The 18,689-nt window shown below is 33.2% G+C and overlaps 2 protein-coding genes across 3 annotated transcripts in view; one reads left to right on the forward strand and one right to left on the reverse strand.

The window, feature by feature from the left end:
• LOC123700808 overlaps positions 1-18,689 on the reverse strand; it is a 535,837-nt gene that overhangs the window by 501,434 nt on the left and 15,714 nt on the right. Inside the window, exon 2 of the mRNA XM_045648148.1 lies at positions 12,570-12,575. The gene's annotated coding sequence lies outside the window, so the exon portion shown is untranslated. The remainder of the gene's footprint in view (positions 1-12,569; positions 12,576-18,689) is intronic.
• On the forward strand, positions 5,200-18,099 carry LOC123700786 (ralA-binding protein 1). Of its 2 annotated transcripts, XM_045648114.1 has the most exons (10): positions 5,200-5,427; positions 5,518-5,653; positions 6,339-6,546; positions 9,411-9,627; positions 12,435-12,544; positions 13,766-13,917; positions 14,517-14,697; positions 14,982-15,106; positions 16,618-16,801; positions 17,357-18,099. In XM_045648114.1, exons 1-10 carry the CDS (start codon positions 5,343-5,345, stop codon positions 18,008-18,010), a joined length of 2,052 nt encoding a protein of 683 aa, XP_045504070.1. In that variant the 5' UTR covers positions 5,200-5,342; the 3' UTR covers positions 18,011-18,099. The 2 variants fall into 2 exon arrangements, with proteins under 2 accessions (XP_045504070.1, XP_045504071.1); XM_045648115.1 differs by lacking the exons at positions 5,200-5,427; positions 5,518-5,653; positions 6,339-6,546 and adding an exon at positions 8,602-8,655.

Genomic DNA, 18,689 nt, shown 5'->3' on the forward strand with positions numbered 1-18,689 from the left:
GGAAAGATATTTTTACATTGTTTTTATCCAAAACTCCCATTCGACTAGTGATAGCCGGTTGCTAAACATACAATAGTTATTTTAGCACACTGACAAATAAAAAGAAACACTGTACACTTTATATTTTCTAAATATTTCGTTAAAAACACTTGACGCACTGAGCCCACCAGCTGGTTGGAAAACAAACTGACTGCCGGCGCGCTACGTTTGAAGACAGTGCAGATACTCTATCGCTATCTCAATCTGGCTTATGCTGTTATTGACTAAGAGTAAGTAGATTAGAAAATATGTATTTTGTTCTGTCTTAATATAAGAACTCTATAGGTTAATTATTGCTCTTAGCAAAAAACCGTGTTACCTACCATAATGCTCTGAGACCTCAGAGCAATAAACCTATAGAGTTCTTATATTGAGACAGAACAAAATACATATTTTCTAATCTACTTACTCTTAGTCAATAACAGCATAAGCCAGATTGAGATAGCGATAGAGTATCTGCACTGTCTTCAAACGTAGCGCGCCGGCTATATTTTGTTTGCCTTCCAGCTGGAGGTCTCGGTGCATCAAGTGTTTTTAACGAAATATTCAGAAAATATAAAGTGTATAGTGTTTCTTTTTATTTTTCAGTGTGCTAAAATCACTATTGTATGTTTAGCTACCGGCTATCACTAGTCGAATGGGAGTTTTGGATGAAAACAATGAGAAAATATCTTTCCATCGGTAAGTGATTTTCAGCAAATTGATAAATATTTATATCCCCTACCCTATTTGAAGGTTTTATCAAGCGCTTTTTTATAATTATTCTATGTTGTAACTGTAACATTTACCCACTGGGGTTGTGGAATACAAAAGAATTAAATAATTTTAAAAAATGTCACAATATTAACACATTTGGCATTTTGTTTACCACCGTAGTGATGTAACACATCCAGCGTATATTATCGATTTATGACAAAAAATCTATTTCATATTAACGTTGATTTATTTATTTTGTTTCTTATATCAGATTTATATGTAGTTGTTGTTGCAAATAATAGATGTAAATTTTCTACAGCAGGAAAATAAAAAATACCACTTGGTAGTTTTATTTGACTTATGTGTTTAGTTTGTTGTTTATTATTTTCTCTTTTAGATTATTAATAAATACATTTTATTTTAGATTTCCAGAGCTAAATAAAAAATGGGTATAAAACATGAGACGAGTAGATTGGACGCCGTCGAAATTTGCTAGATTGTGTTCACTGCATTTCGAACTCTAGAAGAATTGTGCAATCTTACGCTTACGTTTTTTTTTGTTCCTGTACATAATAAATACATTTGATTAAAGAAGGTGAATTTTTATTTGGAATTTTTTTACACATAAGTTTCTTGTGTAACTATGTGAAAATTAAACGGTTGATTAAATGACAGTTCTCATAGATGAGAAACTACTATTAAAATACATACTTGATATACATGCGTTTTCAAAGAAAAACCCGCATAGTTCCCATTTCTGTGGGATTAACGGGATCAAAAGTAATTTTTCCAAAGTTCTGTAGTTTTTACGTGAAAGAGTAACAAACATCCATACATCCATACTTACAAACTTTCACCTTTATAATAGTAGTAGGATTAGGTACATTTCAAGATTTAAAATTTATTTTATAATATACTAGCTTTCCGCCCGCGTTTTTAAAGAAAATCCCGCACAGTTTCCGTTCACGTGGGATTTCCGGGATAAAATCTATCCTATGTGTGTATGTACAAAATTTCATTGTAATCGGTTATCCATTCTCGCATAATTTCGCATTAATTATATTCGTAGGATTAAACAAATAATGTATTGAACTGAAATTAATTATTAATTTTGTTTTTTTTTATTATTTATTATTTCACGAAACCGTAAATGCAAAATGCATTCACGATTTTATCGATTGAAGCACATCCCATCACTATCACCTTCTATCTATTTATATACGTACCTATAGTAAAAATGGTGCCATGACTATGTTGAAACGTAGCTTGTAGTCTATAGCTATCTCATTCTTTCATACGACGTTTTCTTTAGATAGAGAGAAACAAATATATGTAAATTGTATACGCTCGATACAAGTACTCTATAGGTTTATTGCTCTGAGTCTGAGACCGTTACCGTCTGACACACATGACATTCTTTGCCTCCTCCACATTACTCGCGAAGTTGAACGAGGTTAGACGAATAGAATAATGTAGAGAGGCACTTCGGGTTACTTCGTCCAACTTTACCTCGCCTCGGCCGACTTCCATTTGTTGTCGGTTTTTGCGCCCGAGTCAAAGGGCACGAAGTTACCTGAAGTTTGTTCTGAATAGGAACGTATGCGCTCCTCGCGAAGTTGAACGAGTGTGTAGTGTAGCACCGCGGACTTCAGTCAACTTCGGCAGAGTACTTCGCCGAGGAACTTCGCGAGTAGTGTGGAGGAGGCATTACGTCGAACATTACAGGAGATGTTTAAAACAGCTTAATATTATGGGTTATTTATTGGCTTAGAGTATATATTACAATAGTATAGAGCGAGTGTATTGCACAAATTGCATAGTGCGCATCGTAGGCAGATGAGATATAGATACTATATAGATGTGTGTGTGACAAATAGGGATGGGTAGATATCAATTGCGTGTTGAAAACTATCGATAAGTTATGTAAATAAATATGTATCATAAGTAAATTTTATGTTCAATAAGTTATTAAAGGAAAAATATATGAATAAAGTATAAATATGTAATTTTAAATTTGTTTACCAACTGAATAACGTTTGTTTATTCCATTTGAATATTAAATATTATATAAGAAATTTTTTTGTATTAATTATAAGTACTTTAAAAAAATATGTTTGATTGGAATATCAGAAAAACGTGAGTACTTTTTAAATAATAAAGTTAATAAAATAAAAGATCGGGTTTAGTGCTATTTATTTAATAATAAATCAAACAATAATAATAATGTTTTAAAAATGGTAAAAAATATTAAGGAATAATTAATAATTTTAAATGATAATATAATAAATAATATTAATAATTTTTTTTATTTAATTTTATCCATTCTACTATCAAAATCTTCAATATCAATTTAGCGGTTCAGAAAATATATCGTAACATTACATACTTTACATTTACACTATAATACATTCGCATTCGGATTTCGGATCCGAAATAGGTAACTATCGCCCAATTAGCCTGATGTCGAACGTATATAAAGTTTTCTCAAAAATACTGCTTAACCGTATCACTAAAAAGCTCGACGAAGAACAACCGAGGGAACAGGCAGGGTTTAGAGCAGGATACTCTACATCGGATCATATTCATGTGGTGAAACAGTTGATTGAGAAAAGCCATGAATACAACTATCGACTTTACATGGCATTTGTAGACTACAACAAGGCATTTGATTCACTGGAACACCAATCTATATGGGAAGCTTTGAAGAATCAAGGAATAAACAATAAATACATAAGGATCATAAAGAATATATACAAAAACAGCACAGGCAGAGTAAAATTGGAAACCGAAGGTGAAGTATTCCCTATAAATCGAGGCGTGAGACAGGGAGACCCACTCTCACCAAAACTTTTTTCCTCAGTATTAGAGGGAATCTTTAGAAAATTAGACTGGGATAACTTCGGCATAAACATTAATGGGACAAATCTGAATCATCTCAGATTTGCTGATGATATAATACTCATATCAGATAACCCTGGAAACCTTCAAACCATGCTTCTTCAACTGGCACAAGAAAGCAAAAAAGTGGGACTATCGATTAACTATGAAAAAACCAAAATCATAGCAAATAGAGCGCGAACCCCAATTAAAATAGAAGATAAGTTAATCGAATATGTCAATTCTTATATTTATTTAGGTCAAATAATAGCTTTCAGGGACCAAATGGAACATGAAATTGAGAGACGGGTTGCCCATTCTTGGAAGAGATACTGGTCGCTGAAAGAAATATTTAAAAATACACAATACAATATCACAATCAAAAGAAGACTATTCAATACCTGCATTTTGCCAATACTCACCTATGGTTGCCAAACTTGGGCTAAAACAAAAAAACATGACACAAAATTGGTAACATGCCAACGAGCTATGGAGAGGAGCATACTAGGTTATACAAAAAAACATAGAAAAAAAGCTTTAGATATAAGAAAAATAACAAAAATAGAAGATGTTGTAAAAAAGACAAGGATTCTTAAATGGAGGTGGGTAGGGCATATGCTCAGAGAAAAGGGAAACCGATGGACAAGGGTCATTACTGAATGGACTCCCAGAGCAGATGCTAAAAGGAAAAGAGGAAGACAAAGAAAAAGGTGGTCAGATGAGATAAGGAGAGTGGCGGGGCCGCTATGGCTACGGAAGGCGAAAGAACGTGGCGAGTGGAAGAAGTTGGAAGAGGCCTTTGTGTCACAAGGACACGCCAGCACCCACATATAAATTTAATTTTAGTTTTAAGTAAAAATGTAACCTGTAATATTGGCAATAAAGGCTATAAATAAAAAATAAATAACATTCGCATTCATAATTTAGAAAGTGTATCATACAAAACACACCACAGAGAGTTTTAATTTTAAAGTTAAATAAATAATTTGTTAAAATATAGTTCTTCTAGTAAACTTTATATCGAGTACAGCGTTGGTCAGGTCACATCACTACGATCACGTGGCGGCAGTGAGGCGCGCGAGCGAGCCTGCGCGTGTCCGCCTCCCACCTACTCTTCACCCCCGCGATGCTAGATTTATTTTCATAAAATGATGTATAACAATCGACTGACTGATGAAATGTGATAGTGGATTTCAATTTTGTGTATTCTCTAGTATCGTTTTTGCAAGATAGAACTGCACATTTCACCACGTTTATTCGTAAATATGAAAAAAATCCAGAGCAACGCACTTCGTGAGCACTCAACCACGACTGCGAGCGCTCGCGGCGGGAGCGTCGTGTTGTTCCCACCTGTGCCTACTGTTCCCACTTGGTTGTTCGCACTCTATAGATAGTATATATACTCTAAGTTTATTGGTCTAAATTAATAACGTGCCTTTATAAAATAATTTAGACGGTAAATAAAACACAAATATGAACATTGATAGCCTTTAAATAATTGAGCTGACAGACGGCAGACCACAGAGTAAAATATACTGGTGACAGATCACAGACTAGATCTGACAGTGACAATGACTTAGATTGTTGAATTTTTAATTTTATATAGGTATTTCATGTTCTCAGTTTTATTGATCTAATCAAAGTTTGTGATAAAAGCAACATGCAAAAATAAACATTAATACATGGTCGATTTAATTAGATGGTGTTGGAAATAATTTTTATTTGCGAAAATGGATTTCGAAAGTCCAGATGTTGAAAAGGATTTTCCTGGCTTATATGCCTCAGAAACTGGACGAAAAAGCAATGAAAGTGATTGTAAGTTTGGTCTTTGTTAAATTGGAATTTCCTATTCATCTTTTAAAACAGAATCATAGAATATTTGTTGCTATTTTACACTTTTTCTAGTCAGTGATGGTGGTGATCACGAGAAGCCATCTAAAAAAGACTTGTTAGGCCGTAGAAAAGATAAAAAAGAGAAAAAAGATAGAGGCTACGCAGCTTTGGAAGGTGAAAGTTCTCCAGAAGAGGATACAGACACTAAGTAAGTGTAAAAGATCAAATATTGTAAGAATTAACTATAATATAATTGACTTAAAAGTTTTGAAAATTGCATTATAGTCAATCTGGGTAATTGTGTACAGAGCTGATTGAAAACCACTTACAAGATTTTTTTTTTCTATAATCAATCTATACTAATATTATAAAGCTGAAGAGTTTGTTTGATTGAATGCGCTAATCTCAGGAACTTCTAGTCCGATTTGAAGAATTCTTTCAGTATTAGATAGCCCATTTATCGAGGAAGGTTATTGGCTATATATCATCATGGTAAGACTAACAGGAGCGGAGCAATGCGGGTGAAACCGCACGGCACATCTAGTTAGCACATATTTCCAAAGGTTTGACCGTTTGAAACCCGGCATCAGATATGGAAATATAGCGTTGTTCAAAAAGGATTATTTAGAATAGATATTTAACGTTTCAAACTCAAACTCAAAAAATTGAGTTCCCATTGACCACCGAGCGGCCCAATGAGACCCCGATAGATTTTCTGTTTTGTCTGTGATTCCGGGGGCTGATGGTTAAAGTGTAAGTAGTTGTTTAAAACCGCCCCTGTTCAAAATTACCTGGATTGACCCTATAGCATTATGTATGAGTATATGATTTAAGAAAGTCAGCTATGTTACCCAATTATCACAACACTAATTATTTTAATATATAAATTGTAGAAGTCCCTCAAAATCTAAAAAAACAAAATCCTTCAAATTTCCCTCTAAGAGCAAAGAAAAAAGGGAAAAGTCAAGAGATAAGGAGAAGGTCCTTGAAGATGTTACTAAACAAAAGGAATTAAATGAAAAAGAGAGAAAGAAGGAGAAGGAAAGAGAGAAAGAGAAGAAAGAAAAGGAGAAGCGAGAGAAATTAAGAGAGAAGGATAAGGTAAGACATTTTACACCTGTTAATGTAAAAATGTAATTTATTCTCATTCTACCCTCACTATGCCAAATACATTTAGTGTAAACAAGTGAAAACAACGGAATATTCAAAGAAAGCTCGCTTGCCCGATGTCAACTTAGCTAGAGCAAGTTATTATATAAAATTTATACTTTGTATAAAACAAATTTATATACAAAATTATATACTATTTATCCTTGTACATAATATCTCTTGGTGAAACTGAATTTTATACTTTAGATTTTTTATAGAAACATTCATTTGTTCCACATCATTTAAAATTTTGTAATAAAATCTATTGTACTCATTTCACTCGGTTTCATTACGTCATTTTCATACGTGAAGAAATGTAAGGGCCGGCGCCCACTGCCGGCACGGTATGGCATGGCAGGGCAGAGGTTTTTATTACTAATGAAGTTATTTTGAATCTTATTTCAATCAGTTTAGAATTCAAATTACTTTATTTCGATGCCACGATGTCGCGACGTATCGCAGGATGCTGCAGCATGACGCGGCAGTGGGCGCCGGCCCTTAACTTAAAAATTTTGTATAAGTTCACAGATATACATATATGTACTTATATCTGTGAGATAGACCAATAAGGTTCAATTTCGACTTCAAATAGGGCAACATTCAAAATAATAAGTTGCGGTGGTGGTGATGATTAAAATAAATTGGCGAATTAGTCCAGTCTGTGGGGAAGTGTAAAAGCCTCTGCTCTACAAAAGGTGGCGTAGAAAATGTTTTGAAACAATATTGTTTAGGTATGAAAGGTTAATAAAAATCCAAGTTTTCGACCTTGATGGACCCAGGCGCTAGCCGCCATCTTGAATTAAAGGTGCTAAAATTAGGTATAATTTAAATAACTTCTCAATTGTTTACTTAATCACAAAAGTGTCTATGAGGGGTTCAAAGAAGACAAAATTACTTACATTTTTTTCATACATGATTATTCTGTAAGTCTTAAAGGTAAAAAGTTACAAGCGACGGAAATAATAATATTTACAGAAATCATATAATTTTAATTTTGTTTAAAAATTGTGCAGCTATCATTTTTTAATTCTTGATTGAGGTGAATGAGAATAGGTCTGAATAGGTCTTTAAATTAGATATAAATAGTTTCTAATTAGTTTTCTTGCTAAAATAAATAGTTGACGAGATAATAAACACGCATTTTAAGCCCTTAAATCGTCATACAGCCTTTTCTACGAAATTCCACAAGTACAGAACTTACGACAGAGCTGAAACAGAAAGGTTTTATATCCTGTTTCCATGTAAATGACATTCTACATTCCTATTTTTTATAATCTGTACTATAATATTATAAAGCTGAAGAGTTTGTTTGTTTGTTTGAACACGCTAATCTCAGGAACTACTGGTCCGATTTTAAAAATTCTTTTGGTGTTAGATAGCCCATTCATCGAGGATGGCTATATGCTATATATCATCACACTAAGACCAAAAGGAACGGAGCCACGCGGGTGAAACTGCGGAGTGCAGCTAGTACAACATAATTGTCGTGTCGCGGATACACCGAAACGCCTGGACCAATTTTTGTGTGCATAACGAGTAGATGAACCAAAATCCATTTCTCGTACTGCATCAGTCTGTATCGACATTACACTGAGATTGGTTGCAAATACGTGATATGAAATACTATATCGAAAACTTCCCCAAGTTTGCAGAACTTTTGGAATTTTTTTCACGAACATACAGCAAAAAATAATTTAATTGCAATTTTAACAATGTTCCGGACAAGGTTTCAAAATGAGATTCATTGTCGTCCCAATGTACCATTCACTTGACCGAAGTTTGAAAACTTTTGGAATTATTGTGAATTGATTGTTCTGTCTCTTCTGATGAACACGACACTGAGCGACGTTTATTGGAATCGTAATATTGTTTACGCTCAATTTGCTATGTTTTGTTACTTCCATAAACGTCACCATGAGTTTACACGGCTGGTTGAATCTATACATAATTTCACTATTAGGTAGTCAGACACGGCCTTGGCGGATAAACGGCGGACAGTCATACTTTATTCAGTTGTTTTGAAATCGCGATATGCATCACCTGCGTAGCGTGTTTACCAAGGTTCGATTTATTTGTATTCGATTAGATAGATATTAGATATCCTTATCGCGTCCTAACATTGTACTGAAATTCGCGTATCGGTGAAAAACTTAGTGTTATATTTATTTAATTAATATTGTGGTTGAATATGTTTATTCTAATTTACGGTGAGATAAAAATAAGGCAATGATAATAATAGTTTATCAATCGATACTATTATTTCTCATAAATAATGAATCGATTGTAAATTAAAAACGAGACGGTTGTAATTTCTACTTATTGTGACCTATTCAATCTGGGTCAGTGGGTACCGCAAAAAATTGCTAGAATATTTTCGGTATGACAAATTAAGCCTATTTGCTTAGTTTATGTGAGCCACAGCAATGTTATACCCATAAATATAAATAATAATAGAAAAAAAAACAATTTATTATTTTTACTCAATCTGTTTGATTTGATATGCAGATCATATCAGAGATTTTCGATTTCATTAAACTTCGCAAGACTTAACTGAAATATTTCATTATCAGTTAAGTACCTACCTACAATAGTAAGTGCGTGTACATAAAGAATTGTTTCATTTTTGCCAATTAGGTATCATTTTGTTCGTACACATCAAATACTACTATTGTAATGAAATACGTAATTAAGTACTTACCTAGGTACTTCATTAACCTATTTATCGACTTATCTTTTCTTAATATGTTTGGTCATTTAGGCTTTAGTACGTACCTATTTATAAAACAAATTGTATCTATTGTCTAATATATTTGTAGGAGAAAGAAGAAAAGGCGAAATTTAAATTGGAATCAAAGGAAAAATTGAAAGATGACAAGAAAGAGAAAGTTAAAGATAAAGACAAAGAAAAGGTTAAGGATAAAGAAAAGGAGAAGGTGAAAGAAAAAGATAAGGATAAGAAAGATAAGAAGTTGACGAAAGTTCCGTCGACGGTAACTACAGGGGTGCCTTTTGAAGAAATTTTTACCCTTGGAGGTGAGTTTAATGTTATGTTCTTATTATTACGGTGCATCTACATCAAACGAGCGAATGCTCATTCTAACCCCACTATGTCAAATTATTTGAGTGTAAACAGACGTAGAGAATTCTTTCGTTGTTTTTGATGCGTTCGAAAATATTTTATGCAATGTTTACTGAAAAGCACTGAATACGATTCTTGCGTTTACACTAAAAGATCTCGAAATAATGTTCTTGCTCTAGCTCTAGCTATATGTTCGTTTGATGTAAATGCACCGTAGGAGTCATCTATCTTTCTATTTTTTATTCATTAATTAATTTATATTGCTTCAAAATTCAAATGGTTGAGCATATGCACGTATAGACTAAAGTGTAGCCATGTTATGTATCCAAAGTGTAGGCATGCAATGTTATGTATAAATAGACAGAGATATCGCAAATCTGAACAAAAATTTGCAGACTAGTCACACATTTAGTATGATAACAATTACATAAATGATAACACCTTATTGTACGCAACTAACAACCGGCAGTCGAACCTAAGGGCGTATTCAGAAAGAAAGCTTGAAACTTATAAGCGCTTATCGGTGCTTACCGGCGCTTGTCAGCGCTGGTTACCCGCGCAGGAAAATATATGAACACGCTCCGATAAGCGCTGATAGGCGCCGACAAGTTCCGATAAGCTTCAACAAGCGCTTGTCAGCGCTGGGCGCTGCCATATAAAATTTGTTTTGATCTGCTTCAACCTGCTTCCTTTGTGTAGAACGAACCAGCGTTGACAAGCGCCGACAAGCGCCGATAAGCGCTTATAAGTTTCAAGCTTCCTTTCTGAATACGCCCTATCTTACTCGTTATTGTTACGAGCGCTCCACTGTACCAATAGAGATAAGATGGAGTAATTGTATGCATTTTACTCCTATTACGATCGTACAATTTTAGGTGGCAACACATATACTTAATATTTTAATTATTATAAATTTGGCTTCATTAAAAAAATTGGTCATCTCGTAAATTATACATTTGTCAAACAATACAGTAGGTGTATGGTATGTACTTACTCGAAAAATTGCATTAAACGAGGCCCCGCTTTCATGGCGATAAGAACGTCAAGTTTATTATCTGTGGCAACGAAACAAAACAAAACTCAAGGCGACTGATAAAAGTTAACTAAAATTGTGTAACTATCCAATAGCAATATTATAATTATTATGATTTGCACTAATCCTTTTTTAAATGACTACGAGTGTGAAGGTAAGGAGGTATTTTATATTCCTTGATTAGCTTGTCTACGTCCAGAATGTTCGAAGGCATGCTCTAATATTAAAGTTTTTGTTTTTTTTGACAGATTTTACCAAATTATTATTTTTTGTTTATTCTGTAAATCGCATTAATTCTTTAGTTAACATGCTACATCTAAACCTATTGTTCTTCCACCTGCATTAGGATAATGATTATAAATACTTATAATTACAAGAAATATGAATTAACTAAAGTGCTTGACATTCATAACAATATACGAATTAACATAATTAGGTACATATAAGCGAAAACAAGGTTACAACGAATGACACTCGTCTCATTAGATGCAATAATACGTTCGGTGTATGATTAATTTTAACTGTTATCATTTTCGATATAGGTATGTAAGTATATGGCAAAAATACAGCCTTTTTTTAGAGATGATGGTTTGGGTATGTGTGGTATTATACCACTGTTTTAATGATCATAATAAGTTTTAGATTTAACTAAGCCCCTATTATTCTTATTATTTTAAAAATTATATTTTGCAATTATTTTGGCTAAATTCAAACCGGCTAAAATATATAAAACGTGTAGGTACTATCTATCTCTTTTTTTCCGTGCCTATCTAAGTAATGGTTTTTTTCTGTTTTAATTGTTAAAATAGGTACTTTAAGTTTTATTGTGTGATAATTTTCAATAGCTTGTAAAATTTTAAACCGTTTCATTTTATAGGAAAATCTATTATTTTTCATTTGTAAACCCCTTCATCAAAGGATTATATGATATCTGTGCTTATAGGAAAAAATCAACACTGAGTTTTTAACTCTTAATTTTTATGCGATTTTTCTTAAAAATTATATTGTTAAAATTGTGTTTCACTAGATATTTAATAATGTTTATGTATATCTAATGTTACGACTGGTTTGTAAATAAAGAACATCGACTATAAATAACATTCCACACTACAATGCAATATAAAACTATTGTAATATAATCTTGTAGAGAGATTAGAGTTATTCCACTACTTTATAGAATTACTGGTTTTATATAAGTAATTGTCTTCTTGGTGGATTAGTTAGCGTATTATCGTTAAGAGTGAAAGATACTGCATTCGAGTAGCACTTCTAGAAGTATATAATGTAGATAGATGTTTTTAGAATAACATAGAAACGTAAAAAATACGAAAATATACACACAGTTAAATGTGTTTGTAAAACTAAACAATATTTTCTACTTAGGTTTGTAACATCAAATTATCCAATCATAAAATTTAACTTTTCCTGTTCATAACTAAATAAGTACACACATAAGAAGTGAAACTTCTTTATGACCTTATTTTTCAAAGAATAATTTACTATATGCAACTTTACAGAAATACGTCGAATCACGCGTGGTAGGGATAAGAAAAATATGGCGCGTAACGGAAAAATGTCACGCGTAACGAAAAAATGTTACACTAAATTTTTTTCCAACCCCGATAAAGAAGTTTCACTTCAATAAATTTTTTATTAAATTCATGTTCAACTTGTAATAAACTACGTGATGATGAAGCATATAAAATATTTTTAATCGTTCTTTTCCAGTCGCTCTGCCAATATTCGGAGTACCACTGCAGCAATCCGTGGAACGTTCGAGATGTCACGACGACACTGGCCTGCCTCTGGTCGTGAGGGACAGTATCGATTATTTGCAGGTTTATTATTTTATATTTACACTATTTATACCTACCTACGCAATTTCGTCTGCTCCTATGGACTATTTTCACAATATTTTTCATTGCTGCTTCGGCCCTTTTGGTCGTGGCGTGATGTTATATTACCTTCCTTGATAAACCAACTATCCAACAAAATCAATGAAAACTAGAAGTTCATGAGTTTAGTGCGTTAAAACAAATAATTCTTTAGCTTTGTAATATTTAATTAAATATAGATACAATTAATAGATTACAACAGAACATTTCTTTCCAAAAACATATGCAAGGAAATGAAAGTTGAAAGAAATTGGTTTATTTAATAAACCACGATGTGACGAAAAGTTTCATTTCTGCTGAATAAATCATACTCCAAAATAAATATAAAACTTCTCCGTTATGTATTCGTATAATAACTGGCACTGCAAAAAGTAGACCTTCGTTCATAGATGTTCCGTCAATTTTTGGTTGTTTTTTTCCAACAAAATTCGTTCGCGGGGTATAAAATCAGTACGATTTTATTACGATTACCCATACTTACAAGGACAGTAACATACTTGCAAAGATTATAAATATTCACAATGCAAATATATCGAATAAATAATAATGACATTCAGATGCAAGTTGATATTTAATAGCATATTATGTAGGAGTGGATATGACATTGAAATGGTTCGCTAAACAAAATACGTATTGTTACTAAAAACCGAGGACAGCTTTTAAAATGCAGTGGGATGTTATGTAAATAGTACGATAGGTAACTCTTTACGTTGAGACTTGATAATTAACATACATAAAAAACATGCTTAAACTCATGAAAATTTTATTGTCTCCGATCTTTGATAAGTGTATAGAGTTTGAATTAAATCTGTCCATTTAAAGTGGATAAAAATGGAATTTAATCGCTTTAAAAACTCCCATTCCTCTAGTTCTAGTATTTTGTCGGAGTTTTCTGCTTTGCTCTATATAAAATATCTCAAATATGAATTAACTAACGACATCGAGACATTTATGTATCACGTAAGCAGAAATTTAGTAGATTTTAAGTTTTAACCATAGCAAAGTCCTACCCACTTTGCCGATATTGATATATTTTTATCTTTGAGAGATCTGTAAAGAGATTAAATAGTATATGATAAAAGAACGCATCGTCAAGGTATGGCGATGTGGATTTGAAACCTGTCTCATGATTGTATTTTTCTACTGTTTAATTTGTTTTTTCAGGCGCACGGTATCAAATCAAACCAAATGTATCGCACAGAACCCGACAAAATAAAACTACAGCAACTACGCAAACTGTACACAGACCGCGGACCAACATTCCCATACCATTGGGATGTAGCAGTCGCTTGTGCTATGCTGAAGAGCTTTATCAGGTGAATATATTTAGAATTTGAAGATTATAACGGATTTTAAACGCGATTTATTCATTATATTATAATCTCCTGGCGTTTCGCACATATATGTCACGGGCAGAGCGTTTAAAATCCGTTAAAATCTTCTAAATGTATAATACTCGCGTAAAATCAAACACAAAAAATACTAGATGAATATGTCTTTATTTTATCATCATCATCAGCCTGTATATGTTCGCACTGCTGGGACACGGACATACTTATTTATTTTATGTATGATCGTAATGTTGTGAATGTGAAAGTTTGTGAGGATGGATAGATCTATGAATGTTTGTTACTCTTTCACAAAAGAGCTGCTAGAAGGATTTAGATGGAACTTTGAATAATGAAAATTGAAAAAATAAAGTACATATATTGTTGTACGTATCTGTAATGATATATAATAAAAAGTTGCACTTACACTTAAAAATGGACTGAAGTAAAACTCTGCCTACGCGTTTAGGCAGACTAAAACGACTAAGGCAGACTTTTTCACGACCTTTTAGTAGGCAATTGTGAGTCAATCCATTATGTAAACAACTGTTTACATTATTATTTACCCGTCATATTAACATTTTCAGTGAATTACCCGAATCTATTCTCACACAAGAGCTTCACGGGCAATTCGAACAGGCCACGGCTATAGCAGAACCACAGCGGGAAGTTACCATGTTGGCCCTCGTGAACAAACTACCAGCTGTTAATTACAGCCTATTGGCGTGGCTTATGAAACACTTTGAAAGTGTTTTGGCTAATGAACAGGTAATTTTTTAATATCAGTTAATAATAATATCAAACTTACTTTCACATTATGGAATATCTAGAATGGTATGGTTCATTCATGTGGCAAAGTTTTTCGCACATTAAAATCTCTTCCGCAAAAAAAACTCGAATTCTGAAAAATGAATTCTGAATACTAAATTTACGTCAACTAACTTAAAATTATCGTATCCGTGAAAAATCCGTGGCCATAAGAAGAACTCTTGAATATTTTATTTTATTAATTTTTTTTTTCAAAAAATAATATAAAAATGCACAATTTTCAGGTAAATCATGTGAATATTCAACTCTTATCAAATGTGATGGGTCCAGCGTTGAACATGTCACAGAATCTACTATCTTACCTCATCAGCAAAGCAGATAAACTCTTCCCAGACGTTCGTTTGACAAAGTAAGTAAATTTTTTTTCTCATATTATGTGAAAATGTTATAAACCTTTATAAAACGCTTCATAGAGAAGTTTCTACCCTGTAGATGGTGTAACGACAGGAGATAATAAAAAAGAGCGTGTGAGCCGAGCACACGTGTCAGAAGTGAAACTTCTTTGGCAAGATTCAAAGATACCAAAATCGTCGCCTTACTCATGTACATGTTGTGTCAAATTGCGATGACGTGACCTTGAAATTTTACTCTCAACGCGCCGAAGTTTCATTTCAAAAAATGTACACATTATAACGTAAAGTAAAGCCTATTTGCCCTCTCTATGAAGGCAATCCTTTGATTGTTTTTTTATTGTTTATACAAATGTGGACAATTATTTATTAAGCAAACCAAAAGAAGAATAAAGTGTAATAAGAAAAAACTGCACTATGATCACTAAAAAAACTTTCAAAAAAAGTTTCGATTTTTTTTTGCTGTGTACACAATTAAATTGGTAAATTAAGTTGGCCTTGTGTGAAGAATATAAAATATTTCCTTGTAAGGTGCATAATTGTTGTTGGTATAGTCAATAAAAACCTAGGTGCACGTTTTATAAGAAAAAGTTTATTACGATGAAAACTATATGTGTTACACGAGCAATGTCCGCAGAGAAGAGGAAGTACAAAAACAAATGTTGCCATTACATAAAAAGTGACCACAGATTTTTGAAGGCGCAAATTTATTATAACAATTGTGTTAATAGAACATTTCAATAAGTATATTATTTGATACATTAACAACCTAACACACTGTATACATTTTCATAACTGATAACTTTTCATAAAAAGTAATCGACTTTGCCACCTTTTTTATTCGTACTACATATTAGACGAAGAGGAAAGATTTAATTTTTTGTTTGCTTGTTACGCTTTAACTAAAAAACTGCTTGATCGATTTGATTATTTCTTAAATCATTTCCAAGTAACAGCCAATATTATAACCGCAAAAGTTTGTTGCAATGTTTGGTTGTGTGATTCTCATTCACGCAAAAACAATGTATCAAATCTTTTTGAAATTTGGTAGAGAAATAGATTATAGCACGGTATCACGCGAGTGACGCCGCTGATTTCAAGTAGGCCATATTTTTACCCAGTGTCATGTAGTGGTGATACGAATAGTTTATACGATAATACCGGATAACGGATATTCAGCCAACCACGTATCTATGTTTCGGATACGAATATTAGTTAGTATAAGATAGGCCGAATACCGTATAGCCGGATTTCCGTTTCATCCCTACATCTGTCATCTCGGGATAAAAAAACTAGTAATATTAATTATTGGAACGAAGTTCCTTATCGCGCGTTGTGAAAAAATTCTTACGAAAAGTTGTCACGACACTTTTTGCTAGAGTTGTAAGCCGTGCGGCGTGCGCGTGGTTCTCTGTCTGTCTCTCTCTAACTTAACACTTCGTTCCATCCGTTTGTCCCTTGACATCGCTCAAGTTTTTATTTATATTTATAACCACTACCAAATTTCCAGATACGTGCCCCCACTCCTAGCGATCCCCCCCGACTTCCCGGACACAGCAAGTGAGATCAGTTCAGAACTTCGAAAGCAAGAATCACTCTTGAGCCAAATACATTCAGAAATGCACGCCGGTTTCACAACGCCAGCGAGGGACCAGCAGCTGTGGGAGGCGCAGCGGATTGTTACACAGCTAAAGGTACTTAAATAATAACTTAACATAATATGCAGAAATTAGTAAGAAGATGTATTAGACAGACAGACAGACACATAAATTATAAATGTTGCATTTACTTGGTTTCCGTCCGAAAATGTGGTTACTACCAACATTTAAGCTGATATATAAAAATACACACAAAAATAATAATTATTTATTTATTTTTCCTAAATAAACAATCTCCACAAGCAAGAGTCGCTCCTGAGCTAAATACATTCAGAAATGCACGCCGGCTTCACCATGCCGCGGCCGGCGCGGGAATGTTAATTAATACTTGCAGCTATATTCCTCCTCTATCTTACCACATATAGAATAATTTATACAATGATTAATTTATACATTCTATGGCCAATTTAATTACTCTGAAATTTTGTATTTACGGCTGTATTATAGGCATGACTATAGTCTCATGAAAACTATATTATCTAATAACGTACTGTAAAACAAAAGACGCATAAAATATTACACGACTGTTTTGTTACTCTAAAGTCTTAAGCAAAAGGCCACAAACCTTAACTTATCAATTTTATTTAACAGAGAAAACTACGGGCAGTTCAGAAATCCGTTGAGCCGCACTCGTTGTCGACTCAGCAGCCATCCATCGACGACAAACAGGAAGACGCTCCAACACAAACAAACGAACAAACAGAAGACGAACAAAAGAAACAAGAAGAAACACCAAGCAATGATGCAATAGATAGTAAAGAACCAGATGTACAACAAGATCCAACATTCCCTGTAGACTTTGATTCGCCCAACGTTGAAGCATTCCCAGTAGAATTCGAAGATAATTTCGACTTCAAACCAGAAACAAAAGAAACTGAACCAATAGAAGTCATAGAGAGGCCCAAATTAACGGAAAAAGAACTGAAAGTACTAAGACTGCAATTGGAAAACGCGGAATATCTTCAACTCAAATCGCTACTGCAAGCCAAAATCAACTCGGAACAGTTTGAAATTGTTAAACTTAGGAGTCATGTTGCTTTGAAGAATAAACAAGAAGGTGGTCTACATAAGGAAAAAGAGAATTGTAGCCCAGAAGACCAGGAATTAAAACAACGATTGATCAAAGAAAATGCTTTATTAGAGCAAAAACGACTCGCTTTAGTAAACCAAATATTCCAAGAAAGAGTGGCGTGTATTCAATTGAAGATTGAGCTAGCTATGAAGGAGATTATGTCTAAGTCGTAAATGTATTAATAGTAATTTAAGGAAATATAGATCTATGTATTTATTGATTATGTAATAGAAATTATGAAATAAATCGTATAATGAAATTATTTATCTTTTATTATTCATATAAGATTATAAACGTCATTAAATTATCGAAAGGTGATCGAAGGATTCGATTATGATCAAATTTTAGGAAAATTATCTTTATTTCGAACCGGACTTTTTTATAAATAACTAGCTCGTCCTGGCTTCTCGAAAACTATTGATCGATCAATAAGGTATCAGGTTACATCAAGGTTACATCTTAAGTAACGACCCGGGATTAACTCGTGCGAAGGCAAGTGGCCTGTAATGTGATTTCCAAATTAACAAATTTTAATCATACCAAATAGGCTTCAGTAGTTTCTCCTGTTATTTCTAACACCATTTTATCCTAAATTCAAAAAATTCTGTATATGAATAGCTAGAATCTTAAACGTTTAGTACGATATAGCGATGAACTCACCGAGTGAATCATTGGGAGCAATAAAGTTTATCAGTCAGCATTTTGTTATGTAAATAACATTAGTAATTCGTGAAACACTATAGTGTACATTAGAATACAATTAAGAGTAATTATTACAATCGATTACAGATATGATAAAGCTAGACTGTATGGAGACCATAGAAATCTAAATAACATGGCATGACAAACATA

This window comes from Colias croceus, chromosome 20, assembly GCF_905220415.1.
Source record: "Colias croceus chromosome 20, ilColCroc2.1".
NCBI lineage: Eukaryota > Metazoa > Arthropoda > Insecta > Lepidoptera > Pieridae > Colias > Colias croceus.